At 31.3% G+C, this 18,067-nt stretch overlaps 1 protein-coding gene across 1 annotated transcript in view; it reads left to right on the forward strand.

The window, feature by feature from the left end:
- The window catches only part of LOC106466098 (G protein-coupled receptor kinase 1-like), a 77,228-nt gene extending 60,444 nt beyond the window's left edge, over positions 1–16,784 (forward strand). Inside the window, exons 16-23 of the mRNA XM_013926338.2 lie at positions 70–136; positions 1,081–1,181; positions 4,064–4,226; positions 5,739–5,904; positions 7,165–7,298; positions 8,299–8,418; positions 10,326–10,496; positions 13,419–16,784. Coding sequence (XP_013781792.2) covers positions 70–136; positions 1,081–1,181; positions 4,064–4,226; positions 5,739–5,904; positions 7,165–7,298; positions 8,299–8,418; positions 10,326–10,484 — 910 coding nt within the window. The 3' untranslated portion in view covers positions 10,485–10,496; positions 13,419–16,784. The remainder of the gene's footprint in view (positions 1–69; positions 137–1,080; positions 1,182–4,063; positions 4,227–5,738; positions 5,905–7,164; positions 7,299–8,298; positions 8,419–10,325; positions 10,497–13,418) is intronic.
- Positions 16,785–18,067: the final 1,283 nt, after the last annotated feature.

Consider the following 18,067-nt stretch of genomic DNA (forward strand, 5'->3'; position numbering starts at 1 on the left):
TAATTTTTCTTTAGATACAACCCACTTTGTAATATAAAGTTGCTAACGTTACAGTAATTTTTCTTTTAGACACAGCCCATTTCGTCAACATAAAACAAAGGATAAGCATGAAATTGACAGGATGACACTCACAATGGTATGGTCATTTGTTTTGCCTTTGCTTAATGTATTTAAGTTAATTATCCAAAGTTTTGCCTTTTTACTAAGTACATTCAAATTTACAACCTTGTTGCAGATGAAGTAGAAAAGTAGATTTGTAAACAAAGGCCTTTGGAGAATCAGTTTTCTGAACAAGAAAATGTGCATAATAGTGACATTTATAAGGGCAGTTAATGTATCCAAGGTGATAGGCACAACACATCAAATTTTAAAATAATCACCGTGACTGAATGAAATGTTTTAATTCTTGAGGGACATGAACCAGTGGAAGGTTGTTGTTTTTATCTATAACCTAAACTTATCTACTTGGATTTGATATCTTTTAATCAAAAGACTGTGAAACATTGTCCTTCAGTAGATTAATTCTGAAAACCTAGTAGAGATAATAAAACGTAAGGGCTCAGCCTACACTGTATGTTTAAAGAAAGCAACAATTTTCTGTTCTTTTCTTCAACTATAAGGAAAACAATATTGTATTTTTAATTCTTTTCTGTTGGATCATTTCATACCCGCAAACTTTAGATTAACAAGTATAATTTAACTGTACGTGGCTTTTCTTGTACAGTACTGTTCCAAAATTTTTAGATGTTTTTCAAAAAAAAGTTTGAGTATCAGATGATTAATCCTAATTTAATCTGATAGCAGTAAGTAAGCTGAGACAATTCAGTTTCAGCTTTTGCTTCATCAGACAATTTACATATTTAACCTCTTCTTTTTTTTTAATTATCTAAATATTTTACTGTTTACATTTTACCTAGTGTACTAATGAGTTCTTTTAATGTAAATTTACTATTCTTTGATTTCAATTATATTGATATTAAAATTAATTAATTTTTAGTAAGTTTTTTAGACCTAAAAATTGCTTGTTTTCTGGTTCACTGATGTAAGAGAATATTGCTAAATGTTGTTTTTCCCTTTTAGAATGTAGAACTTCCAGATTCTTTTACTACTGAACTAAAGACACTCTTGGAAAGTTTGTTACAAAGAGACGTTGACAGAAGGCTGGGGTGTGGAGGAAAGGGGTAGGCTTTTTTATGTGTTCATTGATTGATAAAAAAAAATACTTTTAACACAGTTAACAGACTAATACATTTTGCCATGTTTAAAAAACTGTTGGCTAAATTATTAATATTTTTGATGAAAGATATTTGGCTCAAATACTTACCAGCTCTTCTCTTAGTTTTTATTTAAAAAATCAATTTGCAGTGATTACCTTCAGAAAGTGCAGATAGCCCTCAAGTAGCATTGAGGAAAATGCAACATAAAAATATCTAGACTTACTAATGGGCCAAAATGGGCTGTTTTAAACTATTTGTCTAAACTGTTTATGCCACCAAATTGTTTGGATCTTGTTGCTTACAGGGTCCTAATAACATTCAAGTCACACAAAACAAAAACATCATCAGTATTGCAACTAATCTCACTATAATTACTGCTGAGACTCCTACATATTTTACACAGCAATGGCTGATTTCACTCAGTGGTTTTTTGTCTGTTCTTTATGTTCAGTATTATAAAAGCCAAAACATAAACTTATTCAATAGGTGGATCCAGCTGGTGATGATCAGTGTAAAAAGTCAGTAATTTGAATGTTAATCCATCATATATCAACAGAAAAATACCTGGTTCTTAGCTGAAACTTTCTATCACAATTAATATTATCTTAACCCTTTCCACATGCGTCAAAGACCACGTCATCACGTTTGTTGACTCACATTCAAACTTTTATTGAACTACTATTTTATGAATTAATGTCAATAAGTTTGGTATCAAACTGTAGATTATAATTCAAATTTTAGTATTATAGATTATTTAATTTCTTAATTTAAAAGTAAATATTAAAAAAACATACCTAAACATCAATTTTTGTGTGTTATGTGGTATGTTGAATGCATCACTGGTTCAAATTAGATGTTTGTGATGTTAAAATACAAAGTCTGTGGTTTTGTACGAATTAGGAACACAAATTACTGATATTAACAAGCTATAATATAGAATTAGAACCTCCTATCTTTTCTATTTACTGAAATATCACTCATGTACTGAATCAAACACAATGGCCCCGCTCATCTCTTTCCATTTTTGGAAATGCTCCCTTATATACACTTACTTCTGCCTATGACATGTGAATAAACAATAAAATGTCCCCATAGTGGATTTCTCAGCCATTTTTCTAGTATTACGATGTCACCTTGTTCTTTCAATATAAATCTTCAAACTGGTATGGTGAGGCTTTAGTCTGCTCGAAATTTCATATATTTTAGACCCAAATACAACTTAATTACTGAGCTTGATAAATTATAGTGGAATTCTGTGGTATCAGATTAGTCATTTATGATTTTTTGGTTATTTCAAACGTATATATAAAACCTAAAAAAAATTTATTTCATTTCCCATCCTCTACCTGCAAAATATTATATGGCTCGGCAACCTATGACAAGCAGCAAATTAAGAGATAATTGTTTGCTTTATTTTTTATTTACTGTTCTTTGTTTTAAGAAAAATAAGTTTAAGAACTTATTTGTAAATAGTAATAATGTATATACATATATAATGTATAATAATTGGAATGTGACTGTATTTTACAAAATACTAGTCCACTAAAACACAGCAAAGATAGGTCACTTTGTAAAGACTAAAGGTCAGTTTTATATTATTGGATACAGTAACATAAGTGCACAAGTGTTGCGTCATTGTAACCTCTGTATTGTTAGCCAAGCATGGCTGAAAGGTCAATATAATAAAAATAATAAATATATATAAATGTATGATGTTATGAGGTTTAAGCTGTGTAGTTTATACAGTTCTGTTTTCGTGTTATGATTTATAGTCATTGTAGAATGAAAAAGGCATACTTTATATTTATTTCCTAATTTTTTATGGTGGCTATGTGATTGGTCAAATCGGTCAAACCCATACAGAGATTCTTTAGTGAAAATAACAGATAAAATATAGTTTTTTCTTAAGAAATGTTTTATAACTATCTGGACATTATAATGATTTCGCATTTGAAATTTCAAATTTTCTGGTACATAAAAATATTTTTAATCTTAAAATGAAAATTACTTTTCATGTTGGATAGGCAACATGCAAAAAGAATATAGGCATGAGAAAAGCACTGTTTAACAAACCTTAAAACTTAATAAAAAAAATCTGATATTTTGCATGTGAAAGCCTTGTAATGTTTACTGATAATCTGCCCAATTTCATGAACATTTGCTCACTAATTTAAAAGTTATAGAATGAAAACTATAACAAGCACTAAATGATTACGAGGTTGGTCCCAGTTAGAAATGATTTATATCATCCAACTTAATTTTCGTTTTCTTTAAATGTTTAATTTTTGGATGTAAATATTAATAAATAAGTAATATGTATCACATTTTCTAATTTTAACACGGCACAGGTCCAACTTTTAGTTTCATAGAGTGATTCCTTTAGCTTTTAATGAATTTTGCTAAAATGTAGATATGCAAATTTATATTTATTTCTTGGCTAAGTGGAACAAAAAATTATGCATGTGGTATAAATACATCACTCCTATTTTTTATGATGAAAATATTTCTTAGTATGGATAATGGGCTCACCAACATCATCATGATGTGCTTTGTTTCAGTAGCCTCCATGGTTAAAGATGTATCACAAAATTTAAAAGCAGTGTAATGTTCTGTGTAACTTTTGTAAAGTTTCTGAAACTTGTTTTTTTTTCTTTAAAAAATTTTACATTTATTATATGTTTGTGTATTTTACTTTCAAACTAATTATTTACGTAATCCTTTGAGAAGTAAGAAGCTGCCGTTTATCTGAAGCTTTACAGTATGAAAAGTATCTTAAATGCTTAAAAAATATTTTGAGAGCAGTCTACAGGATTGCATTACAGGTTATATTATCTTTGTTCTTTTAGAGCAGATGAAGTGAAAGACCATCCATTCTTTCAAGGAATTGACTGGCAGTTAGTTTATCTTCAGAAATACTCCCCATCACTCATCCCCCCAAGGGGTGAAGTAAATGCTGCAGATGCTTTTGATATTGGTTCATTTGATGAAGAAGACACAAGAGGCATTAAAGTTGGTATTTTACTGTTATCTCCCAGAATGACTATTAACATTTAGTTTCGAGTGACACAAATTTATTTTTCACAATCAAAGTATAATTCTAAAAAATACAGAAGAATTGTTGGATATCTTTTCTGGTTTTATTTATAGGAAAAGCACAAGTTTTATACAAATAATATAAATAGAGCTTAAATCACTACTATGTCTGTCATATCTCATTCCAGTCTGATGAACCTGGTATTGGGCAAAATGCCTTGTTGGCACTGGATGTGGCATACATAGTGTGGTTGGTGTATTATTAAATATTCTTCTTTGTTTTCACTCTTAAGTTTTTAGAGTGACACTCTCATGATTGAAGCTACTTTTTGTCTTATATGTATATGTAGTACATTTTCATTCAGTTGGAAGGCTGAGAATTTTATTTTGTAAGATATTTAAATCACAAATTTTGTGAAGATACATTCATGGTTTGGTGGTGGTTATGAGGTTGTGTAATACATGAGCCTATGTCCATAGTATTAAAATGATTTTTTTAGCTTCTCCATGTCAATACAATCTGTATCACCACACCTGGTCATACTCTGTCTGACAACCTTGCATTTTCAGAATAGCCAAATAGCATAGTTTCCATAAGAAAAGGCTCCATTACAAGGCTATCATGTCCAAAGAACACACTGCTCCCCGAGTACCTTTCCATAACCCATTTAGTGTACGAGTATAATGGTTTCCGAATGCCACTTTCAACAATCTGATCAGATAGAAATCCAAAGGCACTGCCATCTGGTGACTTGACTAGTACGTCTTCATTTGGAAAAGTACAATTGTCCATTTCATTCTCTAGTGATGGTTAAATGTATATGTAAGAACCTTTTGAATTGTGACTTGTGTTGCTTTTCTATGCAGAGATCATTCTTGATTATGTTGTCTATACTTATCTGGGACATGGAAATGGCTTTTGCAACTGACTTTTGTGTTCATGGATTTTTACCTATTACAAGATACTTCACTTTGTTTACCATGACTGGGGATCATCTTGTTGCAGGTCTCTTTCTGGAGTGTTCTAGTCCCACATTTTTGATCCATATTCTCTTGTTTTGCAGTGCCATTAAACATTCATTAAAGTACAAATTCCAAATCACCATTCTTAACACATTTTTATGATATGAGTGTATGAGTATTTTGCATCAGAAAGAGCTGTTGCATACCCTCCCAAAAATGCAAAAAAATTTTCATTGGCATCATATTACCTATTATATTCATCATATTACCACAGTGTCCAAATCTATGGTGAGTATATCTCATAAGAAACATTATTAAACCTAAATCCATTGGGTAGTTAGTATCTATCTTAAGAAACATTATTGAACAGTAAATACAGTCTGTGATATGTACTTTTCTTAAGCAACATTATTAAATAGAGAATCTGGTATGTAGTGGGTGTCTCTCTTAAGAATCATTATTAAACAGTGAATCCTGTATGTGGTAGGTGTCTCCTTTAAGAAACCTTAAATACTGTTGTTGTAGCTCACTGAAGCAGATCAAGAGTTATACAAGAACTTTCCTGTGGTGATCTCTGAAAGGTGGCAACAAGAAATTTCAGAAACCGTTTTTGATACTGTCAACATAGAGTCTGACAAAGCAGAGCATAAAAAGCGAGCTAAGATGAAGATGAAATTTGATGATGAAAAAGGTGTTGTTGAATGTTTATTATTATACTTGTATATTCCTTCCAAACTTTTCTTTGAGTTGTTAAACAAGGGTTTGATTAATGTTTCTTACAAAGTGGACAAATGTATACTCACTTGTTCGTTAACCCTTTTGAGTGCATAATTAAATTTTGGGTAGGTTCTCAAAAAGTGTTAATTATCCATTAACAATTGAAATATGGAATTTGGCCTTTTTTTAGTACTCTTTCAACATCTGAATCCACTAGTTGCACTTTTGCTTGATGATGTACGCACATGTGAGTATCCCAATTGTTATACTATGAGGAAAAGTTTTTGAGACACGGAGTAAATCTGCTTGTCGCACCAAGTCAAATAATTGAATTATAGCATCCATAAGGCTAAAATAAAAAGATGGAGTTAGGGTAAGAGTGTGATTTTAGCTGAAAAAAACAGTAAGGACTTTTACATCTGTATAAAGGTTGTAGTATTTCATTTATAAAGCATTGCAATATACATTACTGCTAAATTTTATTGTTTTATTCTTTACCTGGTGTAGTCCAGCTTGTCATATAGTTTTGTGTATATGCCTTTTTGAAAACTAGATGGAACCATTTGTCATTCTTATTTGGGAGGGGAGGGCAGTGTTAAATGAGTAAAGACATAAACACTGCTTATGTTTCTCTGGTATTACCTAATCAATCGTTTATACTACATTATCTGAAAATTTGTCTTGTTGATGATCTTGAAGTTTGGCTAACCACTCCACAACTCTGATGAATCTGTGTTTCCCTAATTTGCATATTCAACACAGTTAAAAATGATTAATGTAAAAGTATCTGATTACCACATTTTACTTGCCTCCCTCCTCCTCATACAGAATGTTTTGAGTACTGGTAAATCAATTTTGTTTCCTAGTTGATGATTATCTCGTTGCTAGTTAAGAGTGTGTGTTATCTAGTAGCTAAGAAATCAGCTGGGTGAAGGATAATGTGTTTTATAGACATAATTATGTTTTTGTCTCTTATGTTAGTGCTACTGATATAGCTGAATAAGCATAAATAAATCTTGTTTTCATCATGAATGTTTACCAAAGTATGTAGTTCAAATTCTAATATGCATATGTGTGTGTGTGCTGCTTATTACAGACATACAATAAGCCTATAAAGTAGTAGTGATTAAAATTGTCAGCTAATGTCACACAAAACATATCAACAGATCATGCTTTGCAAACCCAGGCATTATATGCTATAAAAAGAATATATAAATCTTATTTTTCTTCATAGATTCAGACTGCATTATTCATGGTTACATCAAAAAACTTGGTGGACCCTTTGCTTCAGCATGGCAGACCCGATATGGGAAGCTCTATCCTAACAGGATGGAGCTCCACACAGAATCTGGAAGTGCTAAACCAGAGGTATAGCATTTTTAATGGATTTATAGAGTAAACAGTTCTTGTTTATGGCAGTGTAGCTCTTTAGATCTTGGTAAAATAAAAAGGAAATAATAATTTGACTTCTAAAAATTTCTTCAAAGATATTGCCTAGATTTCTGTGATGGAAAATGCTGAGCTTAAAGTTTCTTGGTGGGGTCCACATGGACCACATCAGTTTAGCGAACATGTTATTCTAAACATTTTAAGAACCGTTCTTGTGGGTGCATAACTCATTTGGTTACCAGTTCCCTAACAACATAAGAGTCACATGGAAACAAACATTACCATCAATACTGCAATTAATCGCACTAGTTACTTTATATTATCCATAGGAAATGAGTGAATTCAGTCAATTTCTTTGGTGTGTTATTTCCGTTAACAGTTGATAACAAAATTGCTGGATATGATACAATGTGTGGACCTCACTAGTGGTGAACAGGTTTTAAAGAAACAAAAATAATTTTGTCCTTTTTTTTATAGAACACTAGTTGCAGTAACTGTGTTGGACGGTCGAAATAAAAACTTGTTTGTAACAAAGGATATGAAATTGTGCTTCTATTTATTTTCTCAACATAATAAACATTAAAAGTACAATAAAATATGTAAAGACAGCAATATTAAAAAAAAACTGTTTTCAAGGATTTTATCAATATGAAATTAGATGGGGAGTCCAACCCCCACCCCTTCATGACTTTCCTCACGTCATCCTATATCACTGCGTCAAGTTTAGTGGTGATCGATTATGAAATGTGGAAACATAAAAGGAAGAGAGATGAAATGATAGATATATGACCGTGTATTTTTTTTACCAGATACACACTTTGCTTTATATAGTAGATTCTCAGTTTGAATACTGTACTTCATAAACAGTTTTCTTATATTTATCTAAAAAGAAAAGTAAGTTTTGGTTAAGTTGAAAATAATTGAAACGTTTTTCCTTTTATCGAGATGTTTTATATTCATTATCTTACTTGATGTTTAGCTAATCTTTATGGACCAACTGGAGGATGTTTGTTCAGAGTATGTCAATGTGAAAGGGGAGCAATGCATCATCTTGAAGATGAAAGGAGAACGAGATGCAAGGATAGTATTAACCAATCCAGTAAGTTTGTCTTTGTGATGTTTATTAGACAGTATGTTCACGAAATCTTTATATTGATTAGTTACTATTTTTTATTATGGTTGTTATTAGGTGCTAATTACATGTCAGTTTAAATTCTACTCTTAGCTACTAATTTGCTCCCACCTTCAGTACAGTTCTCCCGGGTCTTCTTGTTAGAAGTGCACATGTGCTATCCACTCAATTGGATTCTCACTTCATTGACTTAATCAACTATTTAAATGGCTCAAAGAGAGAGAACCAGGCCTTGATGACTTTGTACTAGGCTGCCTGAGTGTTTTAACAGTTAGTTGATTGTAGAAGACTTTATTTGTTTCTTGTGTGTGTGTGTATTCCGTTTTATTGTGTAATCATCTTCCCTGACATAATGGGCTGTTACAGGTAGATCAGTATGTCCTTCATGGGGGCATGTTGTATATGGTGTTTTTGCTACTTGGGTAGTTTGGTGTGCACTAAGTGTGTGTATAAGTTGGGACTTATGAACTGTCATGACTTTGTTTTATTCTTTGTATTTTTTTCAAATATATTTTTGACATAAGGGAATACCTATGAATATGGAGACTAATACATTGAAGAAACAAAAAAGTCAGAATATATGAGTACAATATATATATATATCTGTAATACCAAACTGTCTGCAATAACCCATCATATCAGAAAAGTAGATCATATAGTGAAATGGAACAAGTCAAATAGAATAAACATCAAAAAAGTTTTCTAAATTCAACAGAATTATAATATACTCAGCCAAATTAGTACATAAGTCAACAAAACTATGACACCTCTCTTGAAACTATTCACATAGTTGATTCAGTGTGCAATGGAGTAACAGCCTAGTGGAGCAGGTAGCACACTTTTCTTTCTAACAAGAAGACCCATGATTGAACCATGGCTTCTGCTACCACATACTGTTCAGATTAGCAGTAGAAATGTAAGCTGCGGATTAACCAGTTTCTAGTAGAAATAAAAACACCAGCAACTGCCTAGCAATTAGGTGATTGTATAGGCTATGAACCATGGCAACTGTTGATATCCAATCACCATAAGTGCCCAGCAAGTTTTCTATATTGTTAACATACTATAAGGAATAACAGTGTGGTTCATTGTTAACATACTGCAAAGAGTAACAGTGTGGTTCATTGTTAACATACTGCAAAGAGTAACAGTGTGGCTTATTGTTAACATACTGCAAAGAGTAATAATTTGGTTCATTGTTAACATATTGCAAAGAGTAACAATTTGGTTCATTGTTAACATACTGCAAAGAGTAACAGTGTGGTTCATTGTTAACATCCTACAAGGAGTAACAATTTGATTCATTGCTAACATACTGAAAAGAGTAACAATTTGGTTCATTGTTAACATACTGCAAAGAGTAACAATTTGGTTCATTGTTAACATACTGCAAAGAGTAACAATTTGGTTCATTGTTAACATACTGCAAAGAGTAACAATTCGGTTTATTGTTAACATACTGCAAAGAGTAACAGTGTGGTTTATTGTTAACATAATGTAAGGAGTAACAGTGTGGTTTATTGTTAACATAATGTAAGGAGTAACAATTTGGTTTATTGTTAACAACGTAAGGAGTAACAATTTGGTTTATTGTTAACAACGTAAGGAGTAACAATTTGGTTTATTGTTAACATAACGTAAGGAGTAACAATTTGGTTTATTGTTAACATAACGTAAGGAGTAACAATTTGGTTTATTGTTAACATACCGTAAGGAGTAACAATTTGGTTTGATTACAAAGTTTTCAAATTTTAGGATCGTGAGCAATTTCTTTTGAAACCTCACCAACCTTACCTTACATAGTTAAGTGTTTAATGTACTTCATTTGACATGCTTATGACCATAAGTGAAATTGTACCTATACTTTGATATAGGATGAGATAGGACTCAAAGAATGGCTCATTTCCTTAAAGTCTACTCACAAGAATTCTCTGGAACTGCTGGGAAATATGGCTAAAAAGGCAGGGAAGATCTACGGCACTGATGCCAATAATAGAATCAATCTTGTTACAAGAAACACCAATGGTAATTGATTGCAAGGTCAGGTAAGAAACTGTGAGAAATAGGTTCTTGTTAACTGGATTACCCTGTCAGTGTGCAATTAAACATGTGTTAGAAAAAAATCATTGCTAAATAAAAAAGTTATGTAGGGCTGGCTACTGAACCTGGAAAAAAGAAACCAAACAAGATAGGGATGGAAGTGGACATATCACTTGATCCAGCACATAGTAGACTAAGCCATCTCAACTTTACATTACTGGCTTTCCCACTTTGTCAGTCAAAAGCTTGGTATTTGAATATAATCTCAGCTTTCATCATTATACGTTTCCTTTAGTTAGCTTTAGAACACTACTTTTCTGACTATATTACAATAGAGTAATATTTTACTATTGGAAATTCTGGTTCTATCTGTTTTTCCTAATACTTGTTTGTTTACTTATAATGTGGCAAACTTGTATTACTAGGTTATAGAATGTATTCTAAAGCTTTATCAATTTTGCATAGAATAATAATAATAAAATAGGTATTCAACTATGGTTTTAAAAACATTGATTGTATAGTGTACAAAGTATTGAGTATTCTACCTGGAAAAAAGAAACCAAACAAGATAGGGATGGAAGTGGACATATCACTTGATTCGGCACATGACACTATATAAATAGCCCAATCTTTCCAAGAAAAACTTTTATCTACAGCTAAATGTTGAATTTCTTTTAACTTGCATGAATTCAGGTTGGAATAAAAGCATTTAAACTGAATAATGCTATAAAGTCTTACAATGGCTAATTCACATAAGCTTATAACATTGACTCGGTGACTAATTATGTAGGGTTTTGTGTATTCGTCCCAACCTTGTTCATGTACTTTTTGGCATTGTCGTCCCTACATCATACTTAATTTTTTTCAAAAATATTTTTATTACTTGTTTCCCTTCTTTTTTTAAACAGTACTAATGAAAATCCTATAATGAATGTCAGTCGCTATGAAGGCATCAGTTTTAGCTTGGCATGAAGAGTTGTCTTCATAAACACCATGTGTTGAATACTTAATTTTTTTCAAAAATATTTTTATTACTTGTTTCCCTTCTTTTTTTAAACAGTACTAATGAAAATCTTATAATGAATGGCAGTCGCTATGAATGCATCAGTTTTAGCTTGGCATGAAGAGTTCTTCATAAACACCATGTGTTGAAGTTAGTGAAATGCTATACTGCTTCGGTGCCCCAGGTTAAAATGCAACGATTTTGGTGTGTAACCCTTCTGACGCCAGGATCAGAATAATCAGCAGAATATTTGGCTGTTAAGTTTCTCATCTATGTTTTTTGGCTAAATTGAATGTCTTAATAGCCTTTGAAAACCTAAGTTAATTGTTTATAAAAGTCTCTTAGATTGTTATTAGAGATTATGATGAGCAATACATAATATTCATTGGCCATTTTTTCCTGGCCCATTCCTACATACTAAGTAGTTCTCTGCTTAGTGATAATGGAGTAAATACATGTAAACACTAGAAAATCTAAATCCATCTCAAAATGTGATAAACTGTTTAACAGTAATCAATTGTATGTGTAAGATAGGTGGATACTGGAAAATTAGTAAATGAAAAACTTAATTGTGGTCAGTTATTCCTTCTCAGAATTAAAAACATATTAAACTTTGGGACAGATTTTGACCCCAAGTTTGTGAAATTAGCAGGTTCAATAATTACCATTCTGTCAAGTAAGGATTTTGTAAAAAATTCTCACTCAAAAGTTTCCAGTAGTTAGTAAATGTTTTGTCAGAGAAATGAAGCTGTATTTGACTGCTCTTATGGCAACAGGGATTGATTGTGTAATTTAGGTTGTTTTATTTTTTTAGTATTTACTTTGTCTTTTCCTTTCTAAATATTTGTTAAACCAAACATTTAGAATTCAGGATCAATTTCAGCAGCTGGTCCAAATGTCAAAACTAGATTTAAAAAAAAATACTATTACAACTTCTGATCAAAGTAAGCTATTTATACATAGATAACTTGCTAATAAATATAGTGTACCTTTACTGTTTCCCTTACAACCATGAGATTTTACATAATGAAAACTTTTTATTTTGTGTTTTCATATTCACAAAGTAGCTTCCCAAATAATACTTATTTACAAAATATTTACATGTTCAACTTAAATGTAAATTCACATTTGCTATAGTAACTCTTTAAATGAAAGCTGAATTAGGATGAATTAGTGTAATTTAAAGATAATAGTGCTGTTGTAAGAGTAAAAGTCATAATAATTTATTAAAAAATGACATTAAATGATTTTTACACCCCAAAAAAAAAACCAAATATATATATATATATATATATTCTTTTTATTGTACAACCATTTTGGCCATAGACTCAAAAGATTTAAGATAGACTGTTAGGCTAATGAAACTAGAGAATCAACAACACTGAAATGAATTCAACAGGTTATCCATGTGGCATCATTCGTATTAAACTACGAAAAAATGAAAATAATCTTAAGTTTGTTTTTTTAAGGGGGAGGGCCTATGGCCAAAAGTTCCACAGTAAAAATGAAATGCTAGATTTGTGTAGGATACTTTAAAGAATGTTTCAAGCAGCTTGGTAGCTTTAGACATTTGTCATGTACATGTGCATTAAGAAAGTTCTCACCATTTTGTTCAATTTAAGAATACTAACTTTTTGCTTGGATCACTAGTACAATATTATGTTAACCAGGCTTGTAACTAGAATTATCCATAAAAGCAAGTTGGAAAAATAAATAATTTCAATACAGAAAGGGCTTAATCAGGTTTACAGTTTATAGTATTTGCTTCAGTCAAAATAAAGGATTGGAAATTAGATAACTTTTGTAGTATAGTGGTTGAAGTGCAGGCATAAGAATTATCAAATTTGTTTGTAAAGTGTGTGTATTAATCTCTTTTTGTAAATGTGTTACAATTTATAGAAGTTATATGTAGTTTTTTTCTTAGGGCTGCAAAGTTGATAGATTCCTAAACCACGACACAGGGGCTCATGTCTTGAGGGTTGCAGTACCACAACAGCTTTCCAGTAGCAGCAGGTAGAATGTGCATGGTGACAGCTGACCCCCACCAAGTTGACATTTGTGTTGGCTTAGTGTGCCCATCTGGTCATGCTCTGTGAATCTAGAACTCGATTAAAAACTCCAACCAGGAAGCTTTTGGTAAAGCATTATTCACCCCTTCCTTTGCCTAATGTGTTCTATGTATATGTATATCTGCTTATGTGCAATTCCTGGTGGAACAGGTGATTAAACTGTATTTTGAAAGGAATATTACTTAAAGTTACAATACGAAAAAAATCTTTAGTAATGATCAAGAAATATTACTGTTCATGCAGGTGCACTGTCTCATCTTTATCATTTTTCTTCTAAATCTCTGTGGAAATAATTTTTTTGCCAATATGTAGTTAAACGTCTTGTCTTGGCATGTTATTGTGCTGTAATGATAATTCCTTAATACTTGTAACTAAAGATGTTGCAAAGCTTAAGCTTGATCAGCTGGACTGACCATACAACATAGAGTTCTTCTTCTCCAGAAAGTAATATTTATAGTTAATACTGTGTATAGTTAACGTTATTTATTTCCATGTCTTGATTGATTGAGATGATTATGTAATGCATGTATCTGTGACTTTGAAAGTTTCACTGCCATTAATGGCTGACAGCTTATAACTACTGTATAATATGTTAGAGAAAGTTTTTTTTTTTTTATGTTCTGTACAGTATTATCCTAATAATGTAACATGTGAGTTTGAAGTAATTGGATGCTGGATGTAACCAAATCTAAGGTTTGATATGTTGTGATAAGCACCACCTATAGTGTTTTTATAGATTGATAAATTTCATCCTTGTTTCGGTCAAACTGATTTTCTACAGTTCTGTGAGCTAGTTTTTGAAAAGTTTTTTTTCACATATGGAGGTATTAAGTGAAATCATAATTCTGTATGTATGGAAAGAAGAAACATCACATTAGTAAAGCTGTAATTTTCTTCTTTATCCAAGTGTTTTTATTTACTTTAAAACTAGACTATGATATTCAAAGTGAAAATAGTGTAAAATGGTCAAATAGACATCAGATTGTGAATTTATTTTTTCACTGTATTAAGTGTATGATCTGCGATTTGAAATTAAAACATTAGAAAATGTTTTATCAGCTGAACTGAAGATATTGATTTTTAATTCATTGTGTATAATTTGTACATCATGGTTGAGCTATGATATTTTTGACAAAGGTCACATTCAAGTAATGTCAAACCCTCGTATACATATAAAATACCCTTCTCTTTTACTTTTTTTATGATGCTAGTGAAATTCGGTTGTTTTTTTTTATAGTTTCTGAGATACTTCTCTAATGATTGTATTACAACCTAAAGTAATTAAAGTGATACCAAATCAAACTAACAGTTTAAGAAAATATTAAACGTTACCTCAGATATGCAGTCCCTCTCTGGTGGTTATTGCATAAAACTTCCAGTGAAATGTTTATAGCAAAGCAAGTTTAGGAAAAGAAGGTTTTTGTCTGTGTATTGCTCTCAGAATATGTCAGGAATTTTTTTTGTTATTAGACAAACCACTGTTCGTGTGTGTGTGTGTGCAAGAAGTTGTTTTAAAAACAAGTATTTTGCTTGGTGATCTTTCATTCCAAAAGCTGTCTATACAAATAGTAAAGTTTTACATTTGATTTTTTAGATAGTCCCCAGTTAAGTGTTTCATGTATTACACTGTTCAAAGCTTGGTGAGTGTGAATGATGTGTTTCTATGAGTTTTTTAATCCTTTTCTTTCTCTCAGAGGTTGACACCTTAAGATTCAGGCAGTATTTTTATAATAACGGTTTTTGTTTGTTTTTTAGGTTTGTATAAATTGAAATTGAAACAAAGATAAGACATGCAAGCTGTAGCAGTATGTCTATGTTGTCATCTTTTTTTTTTGTATTGTCACACCTATGTTAAATGTTTACAAAACAACTGCATGGAAAGTTAAGTTACCCAAGCCCCTGTTAGTACCCTCCTAGTAAAATATTGGGAATAAATGACTTTTGGACAAACCTAACAATTTAGCACTGAACTAATAATGTTCCAGTTTTTTTAGCTTTGAAATGCCCTAGTGTTTCTCATTCAAGCAAAATGTAGTAGAACTTATGGCCTGGGTTCTGAGGATGCATATTTTATTTTATTATTCATGGTATAGGGATGAAGGCAACCTGAGATAAAGAAAGTACCTTTTCAAATTCTGTCAGAATGATTTCTTGTACATCTTAAAAGTAATTTATTAGTAAAGATGACAAGAGTGAAAAAAAAAGCATAATGTTAACTCTGCTGTAAAATCAACTTTAATGATAGTCATTGGTCAAGAAGTTTAAACTTTATTTTCACAAGAGAGAGAAGTCATTTTGTTGCCATAATGTTTCTCCTTAGGGAAGATGTGCACACATTTTGGAAAGTTTGCTAAAATTAACGTCCATGACAGAGTAAAATATATAAATTAACGTCCATGACAGAGTCAAATATATAAATTAACGTCCATGACAGAATCAAATATATATAGCTTTCTGGTAATGGGAAACTTGTGCAATTTCAGTATGTGAAAGTATTAAGTTTCGGGATTAAATTAACAAAGATTCCTTAAAGAAGTATTTAAATATAAACAGACAATTCTTTTGTATAAGAAGTAAAACTGTAATTTTAACTTCGTCTTGTTTATTTATCATTATTAGAACGTAGCAGTTCAAGTAACTTTTTAAAATTCATTTTTTGTTTTGCTGTTGTTAGAGAAAGGTTCAAAATTACAGTTTTCCTTTTGTTGTAAACTAAACCCATGGAGAGTGTAAGGCTACACATGTAAATATATACATGTAGAATGTCTAGTGATGTTTTTTATAGTGTCATATGGAATTTCATTTTATTCTTAACATAGAAAATACCCAGTCTCAAACTTTTCACTTTACTATTTACACCAGCACTGGTGTATAGACATAAAAAGGTTCTGCTGTGTTGAGCTTCGGTAATGTCCCGTCCCATTTGCTTCTGTGTATGCAACATCTTTGTAAGATTCCATGCTAATTCATATATCTAAGTGCAATTGTGCACAGGAGCAAAGTAGCTGAAACACAGTATATCATAGCATTGAATGTTGCATAGTTTCTTGCTTTGTATGAAAAAATGTTAGTGAAAACAAGTCTCAGAAGAGACGTAGTATGTGTGTTCATAGTTTCTGTACTTAAAAGTTCATATGCTATTACGTGAGATATGATTAATTTAAGAAATCTTTTATGTCTTTTGCATCAGCTGTATTAAAATAAAATACCACTTTTGATTATGTTTGGTTTTGAATATATCGTAATTTATTTGTTATTAATTTTCCCTACTATCTTAAACGAACGTTCTGGCTTGTATAATTTAAACCTTACAATATTCGGACCTCATCACCCGTTCTTCAAATGTGAAAGCTGCAAACGAATTTCAATTGAGAATTTGTTTCCAAGGTTGTCATTTGTGTCGTCTGTATCCATGGTGTTTGTAATCTGCATTGGAGATAAACTTCACGAGAAAGACCTAAAGTCAAGCATTGCATTCTAACGACCAATGCAAAATTTAGTTTTACTGCTGTTGTGATTCAGGTTCTTTGTTGTGAGTTAACAATGATCCTACAGTGTATGCAATTCTACCACAAGCAGGATAAGGAGTAGTGGTAAACAGTACAGGAATAATCAAGTCGGGGGAACCATATCCTTTACTTCAAAGAAACAAATAATCATTTTATTAGTTTATTATTATTTTTTATTCACTTGAAAGCCCAGCATGGAAGAAAGAAACACACACACACACTAACAAAATTAAAGTACAAAATAAGCTTGTGAAAGTATTCTTGTGGTAGCAGCATTTGAAATAGGATTTCTTGATTTTGATACTGAAAATAAGAGTGTTGAGAGTCTAATTCTTGTAGTTAAATACGTGTTCTACAGTTGGAGCAATCAGTTTCACAATATGGTCGTTAGTTAAAAGTGTGCCCTCCAGAGGACCTTCACAATAGGGTAATTTCCTCAAAATATATTTTATCAAATTCTGTAAAGTTTGTACAATAATTTTATTACACTATTTTCAATGCGTTTAATTGATATTTAGTTTTATTCGAGTTGAAAATAGAGCTTGTTTTTTTTAGCTATTTTGATACCTTAAAATATAATTTATCCGAGTCCACAACGTTCCATTTCTCAACATTTTGAATTTTTTATTTTGTAACTATCAACTAACACCAGAACCTTTTATCAAAATATAATATTTCAACATCACGACTTCTTTATGGTATGGTATGGTAATAAAATGTTCAAGAGTTATTGTTCGTTTGATATTTACTTTTGTAATGTGTTTCACACACACACCACTCCAGACCGTTTTGCCAACACTACAAAACGACGGAACCATTTTTTTCTATCGACGAGGATTTTTCCGAAACGTTTTTGAATTTTAGCAAAGTATGGTGACTTGGTGGATGTTTAATTATCACGATCTGTTGTAATTTAATTATTACATTCATTTCCAAACTGCCGTCTCATTTCACCTACAACATGCAATAATCTATATTTAAATAATGTTTACTTC

Source organism: Limulus polyphemus, unplaced genomic scaffold (genome assembly GCF_000517525.1).
Source record: "Limulus polyphemus unplaced genomic scaffold, Limulus_polyphemus-2.1.2 Scaffold2150, whole genome shotgun sequence".
Lineage (NCBI taxonomy): Eukaryota > Metazoa > Arthropoda > Merostomata > Xiphosura > Limulidae > Limulus > Limulus polyphemus.